The 16,711-nt window shown below is 47.0% G+C and overlaps 1 protein-coding gene across 5 annotated transcripts in view; it reads left to right on the top strand.

Annotated features, from left to right (window-relative positions):
• Nucleotides 1–16,711, top strand: part of SMC6 (structural maintenance of chromosomes 6) — a 133,115-nt gene that overhangs the window by 53,366 nt on the left and 63,038 nt on the right. For all 5 annotated transcript variants that reach the window (XM_069728125.1, XM_069728124.1, XM_069728126.1 and 2 more), the window contains exon 12: nucleotides 7,681–7,769. In XM_069728125.1, the coding sequence (XP_069584226.1) occupies nucleotides 7,681–7,769 (89 nt within the window). The remainder of the gene's footprint in view (nucleotides 1–7,680; nucleotides 7,770–16,711) is intronic.

Raw genomic sequence — 16,711 nt, 5'->3', positions numbered from 1 at the left:
GGTCGCTTTCCTTTTGCGGTGACGTCAATCAGTTGGATTTCAGAGCTGGCCACTCTGTGCTTTCAAGTTCCTTTTCTAATCTTGCAAGACAACGTGGTTCTCAGGCCATCCCCGTCCTTCTTACTACGAGGGAGCACTCCAGACATTGGTCTGATGGTATAAAAACTGACTTGCAATGTTCCTCGATTTGTGTTCAGGTGTTGCGATCCTCTAGCGGTTGACTTTGATGCTCTGGTGATCACATGGCATCAAATTCTCCTTCATCTGTTCCCTCCTATTCCCCTGATATCAAGGTTGATCAAGGAGATCAAATCGTAATGGATTCCCATCATTGTCATGGCTCCAGACTAGGTCAGCAGATCCTGGTACACAGAAGTAGTTTGCCTACTCACAGACGTCTTCTCGAACTTCCAGATCTACTTTCCCAGGGCCCTCTCTTCCACCCTAATTCATGGCTACTCAAATTAACGGCATGGCTGTAAAAGCAATATTTTTAAGTGTTAGGTTTTTCTGATCTAGTCATTCAGATCATGATTAATGCACAGTAGTCCTCATCTCTTCTGTACTATCTTACTCGGATCTCCTTTTTTCATTCTTGTGAATCCAATCATGTCGCTCCCATGTCCTTCCTTCACCAGTCTCCTCTTTCTTTTTTGCAGTTGGATATTAAAATTAAGACTCTTCTTCCGGGCATTGCCTACTCTGCACCCCCCCACCAGCCTCCCTTAGATTCTTGGGATCTCAAACTGGTGCAGGATGCTTACAATGCTCTCCTTTTGAATCAATCCTGGACATCTCCTCATTTCTGCTCTCTTTGAAGGTGGCCTTGTAGCGATAGCTTCCACCTGACAAGTTTCGGAACTAGCCTCCCTCTCCTCTCATTCTCCCTACCTTATTCTTTACCTAGATGAGGTAGTCTTGCTTCTGGTTCCCTCTTTTCTTTCATAGTGCTTCCTTTCACCTTTAATGAGGATGTTGTTCCGCCTTCATTCTGTCCTTTTCCCTCTCACCCTGCTGAGCGGTCTTTCCATAGGTTGGACCTGGTGAGAGCTGTCATTACTTTTTGGTGACGGACACTTTTCAGTCGTTCAGACTCAGTTTGTCCTTTCAGAGGACCAGCATAGATTAATCCCCACCTCGAAGGTTACTATCACTTGCTGTTACTATCACATGATCGGGGGTCAGCGATGCATCTGCATAGTCACCGTAGAAGTCCTTGAGACCTCTATGGTTGCTGATGCCAAATTGCTATGAGCGCCACCCTGTGGTCGGCGCTCATTGCAATGCAGGAATTCAGCGACATAGGAGCGATCCCATGTAGCTGAGCCGATCGAGTTATGCCAGCTTCTATTGAAGCATGGCAAAAGTAAAAAAAAAAAAATAATAAAATAAAAAAAAATATTAACCCCTTCATGACCCAGCCTATTTTGACCTTAAAGACCTTGCCGTTTTTTGCAATTCTGACCAGTGTCCCTTTATGAGGTAATAACTCAGGAACGCTTCAACGGATCCTAGCGGTTCTGAGATTGTTTTTTCGTGACATATTGGGCTTCATGTTAGTGGTAAATTTAGGTCAATAAATTCTGCGTTTATTTGTGATAAAAACGGAAATTTGGCGAAAATTTTGAAAATTTCGCAATTTTCACATTTTGAATTTTTATTCTGTTAAACCAGAGAGATATGTGACACAAAATAGTTAATAAATAACATTTCCCACATGTTTACTTTACATCAGCACAATTTTGGAAACAAAATTTTTTTTTGTTAGGAAGTTATAAGGGTTAAAATTTGACCAGCGATTTGTCATTTTTACAACGAAATTTACAAAACCATTTTTTTTAGGGACCACCTCACATTTGAAGTCAGTTTGAGGGGTCTATATGGCTGAAAATACCCAAAAGTGACACCATTCTAAAAACTGCACCCCTCAAGGTACTCAAAACCACATTCAAGAAGTTTATTAACCCTTCAGGTGCTTCACAGCAGCAGAAGCAACATGGAAGGAAAAAATGAACATTTAACTTTTTAGTCACAAAAATTATCTTTTAGCAACAATTTTTTTATTTTCCCAATGGTAAAAGGAGAAACTGAACCACGAAAGTTGTTGTCCAATTTGTCCTGAGTACGCTGATACCTCATATGTGGGGGTAAACCACTGTTTGGGCGCACGGCAGGGCTTGGAAGGGAAGGAGCGCCATTTGACTTTTTGAATCAATAATTGGCTCCACTCTTTAGCGGACACCATGTCACGTTTGGAGAGCCCCCATGTGCCTAAAAATTGGAGCTCCCCCACAAGTGACCCCATTTTGGAAACTAGACGCCCCAAGGAACTTATCTAGATGCATAGTGAGCACTTTGAACCCCCAGGTGCTTCACAAATTAATCCGTAAAAATGAAAAAGTACTTTTTTTTCACAAAAAAATTATTTTAGCCTCAATTTTTTTATTTTCACATGGGCAACAGGATAAAATGGATCCTAAAATGTGTTGGGCAATTTCTCCTGAGTACACCAATACCTCACATGTGGGGGTAAACCACTGTTTGGGCACATGGTAAGGCTCGGAAGGGAAGGAGCGCCATTTGACTTTTTGAATGAAAAATTATTTCCATCGTTAGCGGACACCATGTCGCGTTTGGATAGCTCCTGTGTGCCTAAACATTGGCGCTCCCCCACAAGTGACCCCATTTTGGAAACTAGACCCCCCAAGGAACTTATTTAGATGCCTAGTGAGCACTTTAAACCCTCAGGTGCTTCACAAATTGATCTGTAAAAATGAAAAAGTACTTTTTTTTCACAAAAAAATTCTTTTCGCCTCAATTTTTTCATTTTCACATGGGCAGTAGGGTAAAATGGATCATAAAATTTGTTGGGCAATTTCTCCCGAGTACGTCGATACCTCATATGTGGGGGTAAACCACTGTTTGGGCACTCGGCAGGGCTCGGAAGGGAAGGCGCGCCATTTGACTTTTTGAATGGAAAATTAGCTCCAATTGTTAGCGGACACCATGTCGCGTTTGGAGAGCCCCTGTGTGCCTAAACATTGGAGCTCCCCCACAAGTGACCCCATTTTGGAAACTAGACCCCCCAAGGAACTTATCTAGATGCATATTGAGCACTTTAAACCCCCAGGTGCTTCACAGAAGTTTATAACGCAGAGCCATGAAAATAAAAAATAATTTTTCTTTCCTCAAAAATGATTTTTTAGCCTGGAATTTCCTATTTTGCCAAGGATAATAGGAGAAATTGGACCCCAAATATTGTTGTCCTGTTTGTCCTGAGTACGCAGATACCCAATATGTGGGGGTAAACCACTGTTTGGGCGCACGGCAGGGCTCGGAAGGGATGGCACGCCATTTGGCTTTTTAAATGGAAAATTAGCTCCAATCATTAGCGGACACCATGTCACGTTTGGAGAGCCCCTGTGTGCCTAAACATTGGAGATCCCCCAGAAATGACACCATTTTGGAAACTAGACCCCCAAAGGAACTAATCTAGATGTGTGGTGAGGACTTTGAACCCCCAAGTGCTTCACAGAAGTTTATAACGCAGAGCCATGAAAAAAAAAAAAAAATTATTTTCTCAAAAATGATCTTTTAGCCTGCAATTTTTTATTTTCCCAAGGGTAACAGGAGAAATTTGACCCCAAAAGTTGTTGTCCAGTTTCTCCTGAGTACGCTGATACCCCAAATGTGGGGGTAAATCACTGTTTGGGCACATGCCGGGGCTCGGAAGTGAAGTAGTGACGTTTTGAAATGCAGACTTTGATGGAATGCTCTGTGGGCGTCACGTTGCGTTTGCAGAGCCCCTGATGTGGCTTAACAGTAGAAACCCCCCACAAGTGACCCCATTTTGGAAACTAGACCCCCAAAGGAACTTATCTAGATGTGTGGTGAGCACTTTGAACCCCCAAGTGCTTCATAGAAGTTTATAATGCAGAGCCGTGAAAATAATAAATACGTTTTCTTTCCTCAAAAATAATTATTTAGCCCAGAATTTTTTATTTTCCCAAGGGTTACAGAAGAAACTGGACCCCAAAAGTTGTTGTCCAGTTTCTCCTGAGTACGCTGATACCCCATATGTGGGGGTAAACCACTGTTTGGGCACATGCCGAGGCTCGGAAGTGAAGTAGTGACGTTTTGAAATGCAGACTTTGATGGAATGCTCTGCGGGCGTCACGTTGCGTTTGCAGAGCCCCTGATGTGCCTAAACAGTAGAAACCCCCCACAAGTGACCCCATTTTGGAAACTAGACCCCGAAAGGAACTTATCTAGATGTGTGGTGAGCACTTTGAACCCCCAAGTGCTTCATAGAAGTTTATAATGCAGAGCCGTGAAAATAATAAATACGTTTTCTTTCCTCAAAAATTATTATTTAGCCCAGAATTTTTTATTTTCCCAAGGGTTACAGGAGAAATTGGACCCCAAAAGTTGTTGTCCAGTTTCTCCTGAGTACGCTGATACCCCATGAGTGGGGGTAAACCACTGTTTGGGCACATGTCGGGGCTCAGAAGGGAAGTAGTGACTTTTGAAATGCAGACTTTGATGGAATGGTCTGCGGGTGTCACGTTACGTTTGCAGAGCCCCTGGTGTGCCTAAACAGTAGAAACCCCCACAAGTGACCCCATTTTAGAAATTAGACCCCCCAAGGAACTTATCTAGATATGTGGTGAGCACTTTGAACCCCCAAGTGCTTCACAGACGTTTACAACGCAGAGCCGTGAAAATAAAAAATCATTTTTCTTTCCTCAAAAATTATGTTTTAGCAAGCATTTTTTTTGATTCACAAGGGTAACAGGAGAAATTGGACCCCAGTAATTGTTGCGCAGTTTGTCCTGAGTATGCTGGTACCCCATATGTGGGGGTAAACCACTGTTTGGGCACACGTCAGGGCTCGGAAGTGAGGGAGCGCCATTTGACTTTTTGAATACGAGATTGGCTGGAATCAATGGTGGCGCCATGTTGCGTTTGGAGACCCCTGATGTGCCTAAACAGTGGTAACCCCTCAATTCTACCTCCAACACTAACCCCAACACACCCCTAACCCTAATCCCAACTGTAGCCATAACCCTAAACACAACCCTAACCGCAACACACCCCTAACCACAACCCTAACCCCAACACACCCCTAACCATAACCACAACCCTAATTCCAACCCTAACCCTAAGGCTATGTGCCCACGTTGCGGATTCGTGTGAGATATTTTCGCACCATTTTTGAAAAATCCGCGGGTAAAAGGCACTGCGTTTTACCTGCGGATTTTCCGCGGATTTCCAGTGTTTTTTGTGCGGATTTCACCTGCGGATTCCTATTGAGGAACAGGTGTAAAACGCTGTGGAATCCGCACAAAGAATTGACATGCTGCGGAAAATACAACGCAGCGTTTCCGCGTGGTATTTTCTGCACCATGGGCACAGCGGATTTGGTTTCCATATGTTTACATGGTACTGTAAACCTGATGGAACACTGCTGCGAATCCGCAGCCAAAGCCGCACCGTGTGCACATAGCCTAATTCTAAAGGTATGTGCACACGCTGCGGAAAACGCTGCGGATCCGCAGCAGTTTCCCATGAGTTTACAGTTCAATGTAAACCTACGGGAAACAAAAATCGCTGTGCCCATGCTGCGGAAAAACTGCACGGAAACGCAGCGGTTTACATTCCGCAGCATGTCACTTCTTTGTGCGGATTCCGCAGCGGTTTTACAACTGCTCAAATAGAAAATCGCAGTTGTAAAACCGCAGTGAAATGCGCAGAAAAACCGCGGTAAATCCGCCATAAATCCGCAGCGGTTTAGCACTGCGGATTTATCAAATCCGCAGCGGAAAAATCCGCAGAGGACCAGAATACGTGTGCACATACCGAAACCCTAACCCTAGCCCTAACCCTACCCCTACCCCTAGCCCTAACCCTAACCCTACCCCTAACCCTAGCCCTACCCCTAGCCCTAACCCTAGCCCTAACCCTACCCCTAACCCTAACCCTAACCCTAACCCTATTCTAACATTAGTGGAAAAAAAAAATTTCTTTATTTTTTTTATTGTCCCTACCTATGGGGGTGACAAAGGTGGGGGGGGGGTTGTCATTTATTATTTTTTTTATTTTGATCACTGAGATAGATTATATCTCAGTGATCAAAATGCACTTTGGAACGAATCTGCCGGCCGGCAGATTCGGCGGGCGCACTGCGCATGCGCCCGCCATTTTGGAAGATGGCGGCGCCCAGGGAGAAGACGGACGGGACCCCGGCTGGATCGGTAAGTATGATGGGGTGGGGGGGGACCACGGGGGGGGGGGGGGGATCGGAGCACGGGGGGGGGGGGGGAATCGGAGCACGGGGGGCGTGGAACGGAGCACGGGGGGCTGGAACGGAGCACGGGGGGGTGGAACGGAGCACCGGGGGGGTGGATCGGAGTGCAGGGGGGGTGATTGGAGCACGGGGGGGTGATTGGAGCACGGGGGGAGCGGACAAGAGCACGGGGGGGAGCGGAGCACTGGACGGAGGGGAGCCGGAGCAGTGTACCGGCCAGATCGGAGGGCTGGGGGGGCGATCGGTGGGGTGGGGTGGGGGCACACTAGTATTTCCAGCCATGGCCGATGATATTTCAGCATCGGCCATGGCTGGATTGTAATATTTCACCCGTTATAATGGGTGAAATATTACAAATCGCTCTGATTGGCAGTTTCACTTTCAACAGCCAATCAGAGCGATCGTAGCCACGAGGGGGTGAAGCCACCCCCCCTGGGCTAAACTACCACTCCCCCTGTCCCTGCAGATCGGGTGAAATGGGAGTTAACCCTTTCACCCGATCTGCAGGGACGCGATCTTTCCATGACGCCGCATAGGCGTCATGGGTCGGAATGGCACCGACTTTCATGACGCCTACGTGGCGTCAAAGGTCGGGAAGGGGTTAAAGTTTAAATCGCCCCCCTTTCACCCCATTCAAAATAAAATAAAAAAATAAAACCTACACATATTTGGTATTGCCGCGTTCAGAATCGCCTGATCTGTCAAATAAAAAAAAAAAATGGATTAACCTGATCGCTAAACAGCGTAGCGAGAAAAAAATTTGAAACGCCAGAATAACGTTTTTTGGTCGCCGCGACATTGCATTAAAATGCAATAACGGGCGATCAAAAGAACGTTTGTGCACCAAAATGGTATCATTAAAAACGTCAGCTCGGCATGCAAAAAATAAGCCCTCACCCGACCACAGATGATGAAAAATGGAGACGCTATGGGTATTGGAAAATTGTGCAATTTTTTTTTTCTTTTTTTGGCAGAGTTTGGAATTTTGTTATACCACTTAGATAAAACGTAACCTAGACATGTTTGGTGTCTATGAACTCTTAATGACCTGGAGAATCAAAATGGCAGGTCAGTTTTAGCATTTAGTAAACCTAGCAAAAAAGCCAAACAAATAATAAGTGTGGGATTGCACTTTTTTTGTAATTTCACCGCACTTGGAATTTTTTTCCCGTTTTCTAGTACACGACATGCTAAAACCAATGATGTCGTTCAAAAGTACAAGTTGTCCTGCAAAAAACAAGCCCTCACATGGCCATATTGTCGGAATAAAGTTATGGCTCTGGGAAGGAGGGGAGTGAAAAACGAGAACGCAAAAAATGGAAAAGGGCAAGGTCATGAAGGGGTTAACCTTTTCTTTCTTTCTTTTTTTTAAGGTTTTGTATAACCGGTTCAGGATGGAGCTGAAACGTCTAGAAAGAGATGCTGAGCAGCTCGACCGACGAATTCAGGAATTACAAAACAGGTACTTGCATATAAGCTGAGTGGTTGGCATACAGCACTTCCTCTATCATTAATGCCTCCACACATATGGATGTAACTACGTCCTCCGCTAGGGTGACGTGTTTGGAGTGGGCTCAGGATTAGAGCCACCTGCACAGCTGATACTGGCTATTTAATATTATATTGCATCGACCTCTAACAACTGCGGCTGCAAACCACTTAGATGCCTCAAGCAATGTGACAGCAGCATTCAAATGATGTTGCATCTAGCGCAGGTGCCTGCCAGCTTCCTGCAACAGGATCAGGAGGTGCTGAGGGGTTCCTATGCCAGACTGCGACTTGAACTACATAATGCATAATGCAAACTGTTACTGCAGTAAATAGTACAAGCAATTGGATGATCACAGGCTCAAATCCTCTAAGAATAACATGGTGTGAAAGAAAATCTAAATATAAAAATGTTAAAAAATTAACTCACATCCACCTTACTTTTGTTCCCAATAAAAATAGACCTTTAAAATAATAATAAAATAATCCGTCTGGAATCGTTGCATCGTTTCAGGTGACATCTCCCCCAACCCTTGGCCTCCCTCCACCAGCATGCATTACTCTCCTCCAGCTGCATATAGAAACCCTGCTAATCTTCTTAACATACAGTGTGTGCCTTTTCCTATCGCTTTCCAATGTGCTCTCTGGAATGCACGGTCTGTGTGTAACAAACTAACTTACATTCACGATCTTTTCCTCTCTAATTCCCTTAACCTTCTGGCTATTACAGAAACCTGGATCCAGCATTCAGACACCACCGCCGCTGCCTCTCGTTTGGTGGGCTGAAATTTTCACATACCGCCAGAGCGGAGAACAGACAGGGTGGATGTGTTGGTTTGCTCCTTTCATCACAATGTGCTTTCCAGGTTATCCCCCAGATTCCCTCCCTTACATTTCCTTCCTTTGAAGTCCACACCGTCAGATTCTTTAAGCCTTTCTCCTTGCAGGTGGCGGTAGTTTATCGCCCTCCTGGCTCCTCCCACCTGTTTCTAGACCACTTTGCCACCTGGCTTACTCACTTTCTATCCTGTGACATCCCCGCTCTCATCATGGGAGACTTTAAGATCCCCATCAATGATCCCCTCTCCCAATCTGCCTCTCATCTTCTTTCTCTAACTTCTTCATTCGGCCTCTCACAGTTTACTAATTCTCCTACGCATGAGGACGGGAATACTCTGGACCTGGTTTTCTCCCGTCCCAGCTCGCTGCACGACTTTACTAATTTCCCGCTCTCGGACCACAACCCTCTTTCTCTCTCAAGAATTGTCACCTCACTCGGGACACCCCCACTTACCACACTTATCGGAATACACGTACCATTAATACCCAGAAGCTTATGGACACACATCTCTAGCCCCCATCTCGTCCCTCTCCTGTCCAGACTTAGCATTGTCACACTTCAATAATACACTGAAGAATGCCCTAGATCAGTGTTTCTCAGCTCCAGTCTTCAAGACTAGAGATGAGCGGTGTTCGAGTCAAACTGTTCGCCAATCTCAAATTCGAGCTGTTTTGGGCGGTGTTCGAGTAGGTCGACGAACCCGAACAATTTGCTTAAAATTCGGCTGTTCGAGTTTGTTAAATAACTGTAAGTTCAGCAAAAGCCTCGCTTGATTTGCACATTAAAACTGTTTATCATTGTTAATAGACTGTTTCAGTGTATAGTGGGCGGGGGGATAGATCTGTGCTGAAATAATGCCTTTTTTTTTTTCTTTCCCGCTTTTACAGTGGGGAGGTGCAGTCTCTCAGCCTATCAGCAGTGCGTACACACACAGCAATATGCATGTGATGCACACAAGCAAGGGCATGTGTCATTGGCTGTGTATGTCACATGTCCTTGCCCTATAAGAACCAGCCATTTGCCCCGTCACCACCCTTTCCTCACTGCTGCAGCTTAGTGTTAGACAGCACCGCTGCTGCTGTGGGCGCTATACAGACGAATAGTGTTTTTTTCTTTTAGTGAATTTTCTGAGAGATAGGTTTAGGGAGTCGGGACTAGTTGTAATATCAGCCCTTTTCAGGGTAGGTTACAGCAGTTCATAGCACTGATTGCCAGGCAGGTCTGTGCCAGTGCTGTGCAAGTGTTTGTCACAGCATTTGGTGTAATCTAGCTCAGCCAATCCTTTTGGGCTAGTAGCATTGTCTGATAGTCATCTGAGTAGCCCGCCTGTGAAGCTAGCTACACCGCCTGTGTATCTCAATTTTCACTGCATCTAATCCAGTTGATAGTTTAGGGCTTAGGAGCAGTGTCTGCACATCAGCAGAGTAGCCTGCCTGTGAAGCAAACTATACTTCCTGTGTATCTCAATTTTCACTGCATCTAATCTGGTTGATAGTTTAGGGCCTAGGAGCAGTGTCTGCACGTCAGCAGAGTAGCCCGCCTGTGAAACTAACTATACCGCCTGTGTATCTAAATTTTCACTGCATCCAATCCAGTTATTAGTTTTGGGCCTATTACCACAGTTTCGCCACTCAGTTCTGCTCGGTTTTCATCCATCGGTTGTTGTGCCAACAACTGCAGATGCAGAATTACCAATTAGTTAAGCACTAAAATGAGTGGCAAAAGTCCTGCTGCTGGTGGAAAGGGGAATAGGTGTGTTGGAAAAGGAAAAAAAGGTTGTGTCCGTGGGGTAGGTGGTCAAGCAACAGTAACATCTGCAGAAGAAAGACCATCTTCCAGCCAAAGTAAGATGTCTACTTCTTTTCGTGGACAATCTGATATGATCCCTTTCTTACGACCATCGCTACAAATTCCAGATGAGGCACAAAAACAGCAGGTGCTGATATCAAGTGCTCATTCAAGTGGGCTCTCCTCCATGTCAACTTCAACATCACAACTACTCCAGTCCTCAGAGTTGTCACCCCAATCACACTTGCTTCCTCACAGCTCCCAAGTCTCCAGCCGGCCATCTGAGTATGGGGTAACACACATGGTTGAGTCTGTAGAGCTGGTTACGCATACTATAGCCTGGGAATCAGAGGTCTGCTCCAGAGCTTCTGTGAATCCAGAGGAGGAAATGATCTGCACTGATGCCCAGAATCTTTGTGAGTCGGATCCAGGTGCAGACGAAGAAGGTTCTGAGCATAATGTAGACCCTCATTCCCAAACTGTAACTCCTGTTGGTGGAGACAATGAGGAAGATGATGATGAGACTGAGATACCTGATTGACTTGACTTGACTGAGGACGATGGGCGTGAAAACACACAGGATGATGATGACGAGTTTGTAGACCCCACTTACTGTCAACCCCCAGTCCGCCAGTCCATGAGGTCAGCAGAGGAGGTGGAGGAGGATGCTAGTGACGAGTCTGACGACGAGGTAACGGTGCGCCTTCCTGGACAGAGACGGAGTACTGGAAGCACGTCAACAACTGCATCCTCAACCCCAACTGTGCCTCAGACCAGAAGTCGTGGTGGCTCTTCAGGTCGTACGGGCTCTAAGCCTTGCATAGCCTGGGCATTTTTTGACATCGCAAAGGATGACCCAACTCATGTTGTCTGTAAGATTTGTCAACAAAATCTCAGTAGAGGCCAAAAAATCACTAGCTTGGGTACTTCATGCATGAACCGTCACATGGATATGAGGCATAAGTTGGCAGTGGGAAGCTCACTGTGCTACAATGCGGCCTAGTGGGCCGGGTCAACCTCCGTCTGCCCCATCAAGTGCATCAGCATCCTCTTCATCCTCTGTGACTGTGGGGACAGCAGTCGCACATGGTTTCGGATGCAGACCTTCCACCTCTTTACCCGCAACAGCCAGTGTGATTGGCAGGTCGTCAGGACATTTGCTAGTGGAAACACCTGCTGGTGTTGAGCGCTCTCTGACATCGACACCACATTTTGATCAAGGCAACATAACATCTCCGCCTGCACCTTCCTCACAGACCAGCAGTTTGCCGGGGACACCCTACTCAACTCCGTCTAAGCACGGCAGCCAGCCCTCAGTCCCTCAGATGTGGACAAGTAAAAGACCATTTCCTCCTAGCCATGACAAAGCTAAGAGGTTGAATTTCTCCCATCAGCAAGCTGTTGGCTACAGAAATGCTTCCTTTCCGCCTGGTGGACACAGAGGATTTTCAAGACCTTATGTCCTTCGCAGTGCCCCAGTACCAGATGCCCAGTCGCCACTACTTCTCAAAGAAAGCTGTGCCTGCGCTACACCAGCATGTCGCACACAACATCACCGCTTCCTTGATAAACTGTGTGTGACAGGGTGCATTTCACCACAGACACTTGGACGAGTAGACATGGACAGGGGCGTTACATGTCGGTGACTGGGCACTGGGTAACTACGGCGACATCAGGAGAAGGGGCTGTTGTCCGAGTCTTGCCGTCCCCACGAGTTGCTCCTCTGTATCTAGAAGTTCCTCCACTGCTTCTGCCTCCTTAACCTCCTCTCGGTCCTCCACCTGCACCCAAAGCCTGTCTGGTAATGCCACCCACGTTGTAACTGGGCAGAAGGAATCCTGCACACCTCCTCACTATGCTGTCACCAGGGCTCAACGGCATCAGGCAGTGTTTACATTGAAATGTCTGGGAAGTGTGAGTCACACAACTGAGGAGTTGTGGTCAGCTCTGGAGACCGAGTTCCATCAATGGCTGTCTCCACTCAACCTGCAGCCATGGAAGGCTGTGTGCGACAATGCTGCAAACCTGGGTGCGGCCCTTCGCAGGGGCAATGTCACACACGTGCCTTGTATGGCTCACGTTTTGAACCTGGTTGTCCAGCAATTTTTATCCCACTATCCCAGACTAGATAGGCTACTGCAGAGGGCATGGTCGCGGTGTGCTCATTTCCGCCGTTCACATCCCAAAGCTCGACGACTTGCATCTCTACAGAAGTCGTTGGGCCTGCCAGTTCACCGGCTGAAATGCGATGTGCCCACATGGTGGAATTCAACTCTGCATATGTTGCAGTGACTGTGGCAGCACCGACGAGCCCTGGTGCAATACGTTATGACGTATAGCCTGGGCCAACGAGATCAAGAGGTGGGGCAAATCATGCTGCAGGAGTGGTCTCAGATCAGGGACCTATGCACCCTTCTGCACAGTTTTGAAATGGCAACGAAGATGTTTAGTGCTGACGATGCCATTATCAGCATGACCATTCCGGTAATTTACATGCTGGAGCACACCTTACACAGTGTTCTGAGTCAGATGGAGGAACAGGAGGAGTCGTATGCGGAAGGGATCATATCTCCAAGGTCAAAAAGGCTGGCATCACCAAGGCGGCTGGCATTGAAGGCTGGGGGAGAGGGATTACCGAGGGCGCATGGTAGCAGCCAAATTGTTGAGGAAGGTGCAGGAGGTGAGGAAGAAGTGGAGGACGAACTGGCGCTGGGCATGGAAGTCTCATCAGATGAGGGAGACCTTGATAAAATTTCTGTTGTGCGAGGTTGGGGGGAGAGGGCAGACGCAGGAAGCATGATTCTCACCTCGCCACCACGAAGACATTAAGGACTTGGTCCTCCTGGATGCGCAAGACACATGAGTGCCTTCTTGCTGCACTACCTGCAACATGACGCTCGGATTGTCAGAATCCGAAGTAATGCTGACTACTGGGTTGCCACACTCTTTGATCCCTGGTACAAAAGTAAATTTGCCAAAATAATTCCTGCCATAGAAAGGGATTCACGCATGCAGGAGTATCAGCAGAGACTGTTACAGAATCTAACATCTGATTTTCCACAAAACACCAGTGGTGCACGTAGTGAATCTCTGAGTTCTAACTTGCCAACAGTGGGACTATCGAGTCATCACTAAAACCGTAACAGTAACATCGTATCTAGTGGTAACAGCAATTTTTTCCCATTGTTTCAAGGTTTTTTTTTAGACCATCCTTTGCAAGGCCACAGGAGATAAAAGGTTTGACGCACAGCCAACGCCTAGAGAGGATGGTACAAGAGTATCTCCAAGTTAACATCGATGCAATGACTGTGGAACTGGAACCTTGCTCATTTTGGGCTTCCAATCTTGAAAAATGGTCTGAGCTCATCACTCACGCCTTGGAGATCTTGTCGTACCCCGCAGCCAGCGTTCTCTCTAACGTGTGTTCAGCACTGCTGGTGGTGTGCTGACAGATAAGCGCACGCTGCTGTCCAGTGACAATGTAGACCGACTAATGTTCAGCAAGATGAACAAATCCTGGATCCGCAAGGACTTTTCTACCCCTGTGTCACCCTGGGGAGACTAAAAGCTTGATGATTTTTGAAAATCACCTCACCAACTGTTTTAAAAAAAAAAAAAAAAAAAAACTCTGGCGAAATTGATGCCACTTAAGTGGTGTCTGTGGCCGATTTTTTTGGGAAAAAATGGAGACTCTTTATTTAGTCCCCTTGCTGAGTTTTACATGACGTTGCCATCGTCAATTCCAGGTGGGTGGGGTCGTCTGCAGAGTTGTTTACTCATACTATGGCCTGGGATTCAGAGGTCTGCTCCAAAGCTTCAGTGTCTGCTAGTCAGCAGAGTAGCCCAGCCACCCACCGCCTGTTTACCTAAGTACTATTTTGTAATGGCATCTAGCCCAGGAAATCCTTTTGGGCCTAGTAGAATTTGGTGCTACTCAGCAGCGTACCCCACCCATGAAGCAAGCTACACCGCCTGTTTACCTAACTACTATTTTGTATCGGCATCTAGCACAGGAAAACCTTTTGGGCCTAATAGAATTTGGTGCTACTCAGCAGCGTACCCCACCCATGAAGCAAGCTACACCGCCTTTTTACCGAACTACTATTTTGTAACGGCATCTGGCCCAGGAAATCTTTTTGGGCCTAGTAGAATTTAATGCTAGTCAGCAGCGTACCCCACCCAAGAAGCAAGCTACACCGCCTGTTTACCTAACTACTTTTTTGTAATGGCATCTAGCACAGGAAATCCTTTTGGGCCTCGTAGCAATTTCTGCTACTCAGCAGAGTACCCCACCCATGAAGCAAGCTACACCGCCTTCTTTCTTTCTCAATCTAACCCCTCGGCTCTGGAGTGTCCACTCTCCCTCCAGCTCTCTTATTCTCACAGGTGGACTATCGCGTGTTTTCACACTGTGGTGAATCTTTTGGGCCCAGGCATAAGAAGTCGTCGAGGTAATGGTTAATATGTGCCGCCTTACAAACGTCCATGACAACACATTCGAGGAAGTAACTAAACGCCTCAAATAGTGAGCAGGATATGGAGCACCCCATGGGCAAACAGCGATCTATGTAGTATGCTCCTTCACAGAAGCAGCCCAATGGGAGGACACTATTCGGAGGCACAGGTAGTAACCGGAACGCCCCCTCAATGTCTGTTTTGGCCATTAGGGTGCCCCTTACCAACTTCTTGCCCCGCCTGATTGCCTCGTCTAAGGAGGTACAGTACATAGTACTGTACTTGGTTCCGCGTCGATGTTGTCATTTACTGACCTGCCCCTTGGATATGACAAATGGTGGATTAGTCTGAATATATTGGGTTCATTTTTTGGCACAACTCCCAACGGGGGTACCACTACGTCTTCTAAGGAAAGTGTTCTGAATGGACCCGCCGCCATTCTACCTAAAGATATTTATTTTATTTTTTTTGTCAAGATGTCTGGGTGTTGGTATAGTGAGTTTAGATTTTTACTCCAGCCTTTCCTGATTTTAGGGCATGACATGCCTATATCTGTGTCTCCTCCTCCTTTTACTCCTCCAACTCTTTTCTTTTCGCGTGACTATATGGAGTTGTTACTTTTCCATGTTTGTTGTGTCTTCTGAGCAGTTTGTCTGCTGTTAGACACCTTTTAAGGTGTTTTCTATGTGTTTTCCATGTGTTTGTATGTGTTTGTGTTTGCCTGCCATTGGTTTCAATGGGGTTCGACGAACAGTTCGTCGAACACCTCCCTGTTCGACGAACCGAACCCGAACACTAGGGAGGTGGCTCAACACTACTCAAGACCCCACACCACGTAATGTTTTCAGGATTTCCTTAGTATTGCACAGGTGATCATTTCATCACCTGCTTAAAGGGAACCTGTCACCCCGTTTTTTCAAGAAGAGCTAAAAATAGCGTTAAATAGGGGCAGAGCTGGGCTTTACATTAGTGTATTTTGGAGCCTTTATTCCCCACCTATGCTGTCGAAATACCTATGTAAAGTCGCCGTTTTGGGCTGTCACTCACGCTGGTCCGGTCATATGGGCGTGGTGACAGCGCTGTTTCTCCCCCAGATCTCCGTTGATGGCGTAGTGGTGTGCGCATGTCCAAGTGGCGAATCCACTGCGCAGCTTCAAGGAAAATAGCGCGATCTGCGCTATTCAGCCGTTTATCGGTGGGCGCGGCCATCTTTGTGAGGCCGCGCGTGCGCAGATGGTTCTTCTCGGCTTCCCGGGGCTTCAGGAAAATGGCCACGGGATGCCACGCGTGCGCAGATGGCGATCTCGACGGCCATTTTCCTGAAGCCGAGTTCGCATCTCAGCTGCAGGAAAATGGCCACCTCGATCTCCATCTGCACAAGCGCGGCATCCTGCGGCCATTTTCCTGAAGCCCCGGGAAGCCGAGAAGAACCATCTGCGCACGCGCGGCCTCACAAAGATGGCCGCGCCCACCGATAAACGGCTGAATAGTGCAGATCGCGCTATTTTCCTTGAAGCTGCGCAGTGGATTCGCCACTTGGACATGCACACACCACTACGCCACCAACGGAGATCTGTGGGAGAAACAGCCCTGTCACCACGCCCATATGACCTGACCAGCGTGAGTGACAGCCCAAAACGGCGACTTTACAAAGGTATTTCGGCAGCATAGGTGGGGAATAAAGGCTCCAAAATACACTAATGTAAAGCCCAGCTCTGCCCCTATTTAACGCTATTTTTAGCTGCTCTTGAAAAAACGGGGGTGACAGGTTCCCTTTAAGCATTAATTCCAGCACCCGTGCAATACAAAGGAAATCCTGAAAACATGACCTG

The sequence above is a fragment of the Ranitomeya imitator genome, chromosome 5 (assembly GCF_032444005.1).
Source record: "Ranitomeya imitator isolate aRanImi1 chromosome 5, aRanImi1.pri, whole genome shotgun sequence".
In the NCBI taxonomy this organism is placed as follows: Eukaryota; Metazoa; Chordata; class Amphibia; order Anura; family Dendrobatidae; genus Ranitomeya; species Ranitomeya imitator.
The sequence above is the reverse complement of the archived record's forward strand: the minus strand, read 5'-3'. Positions and strand labels throughout refer to the sequence as shown.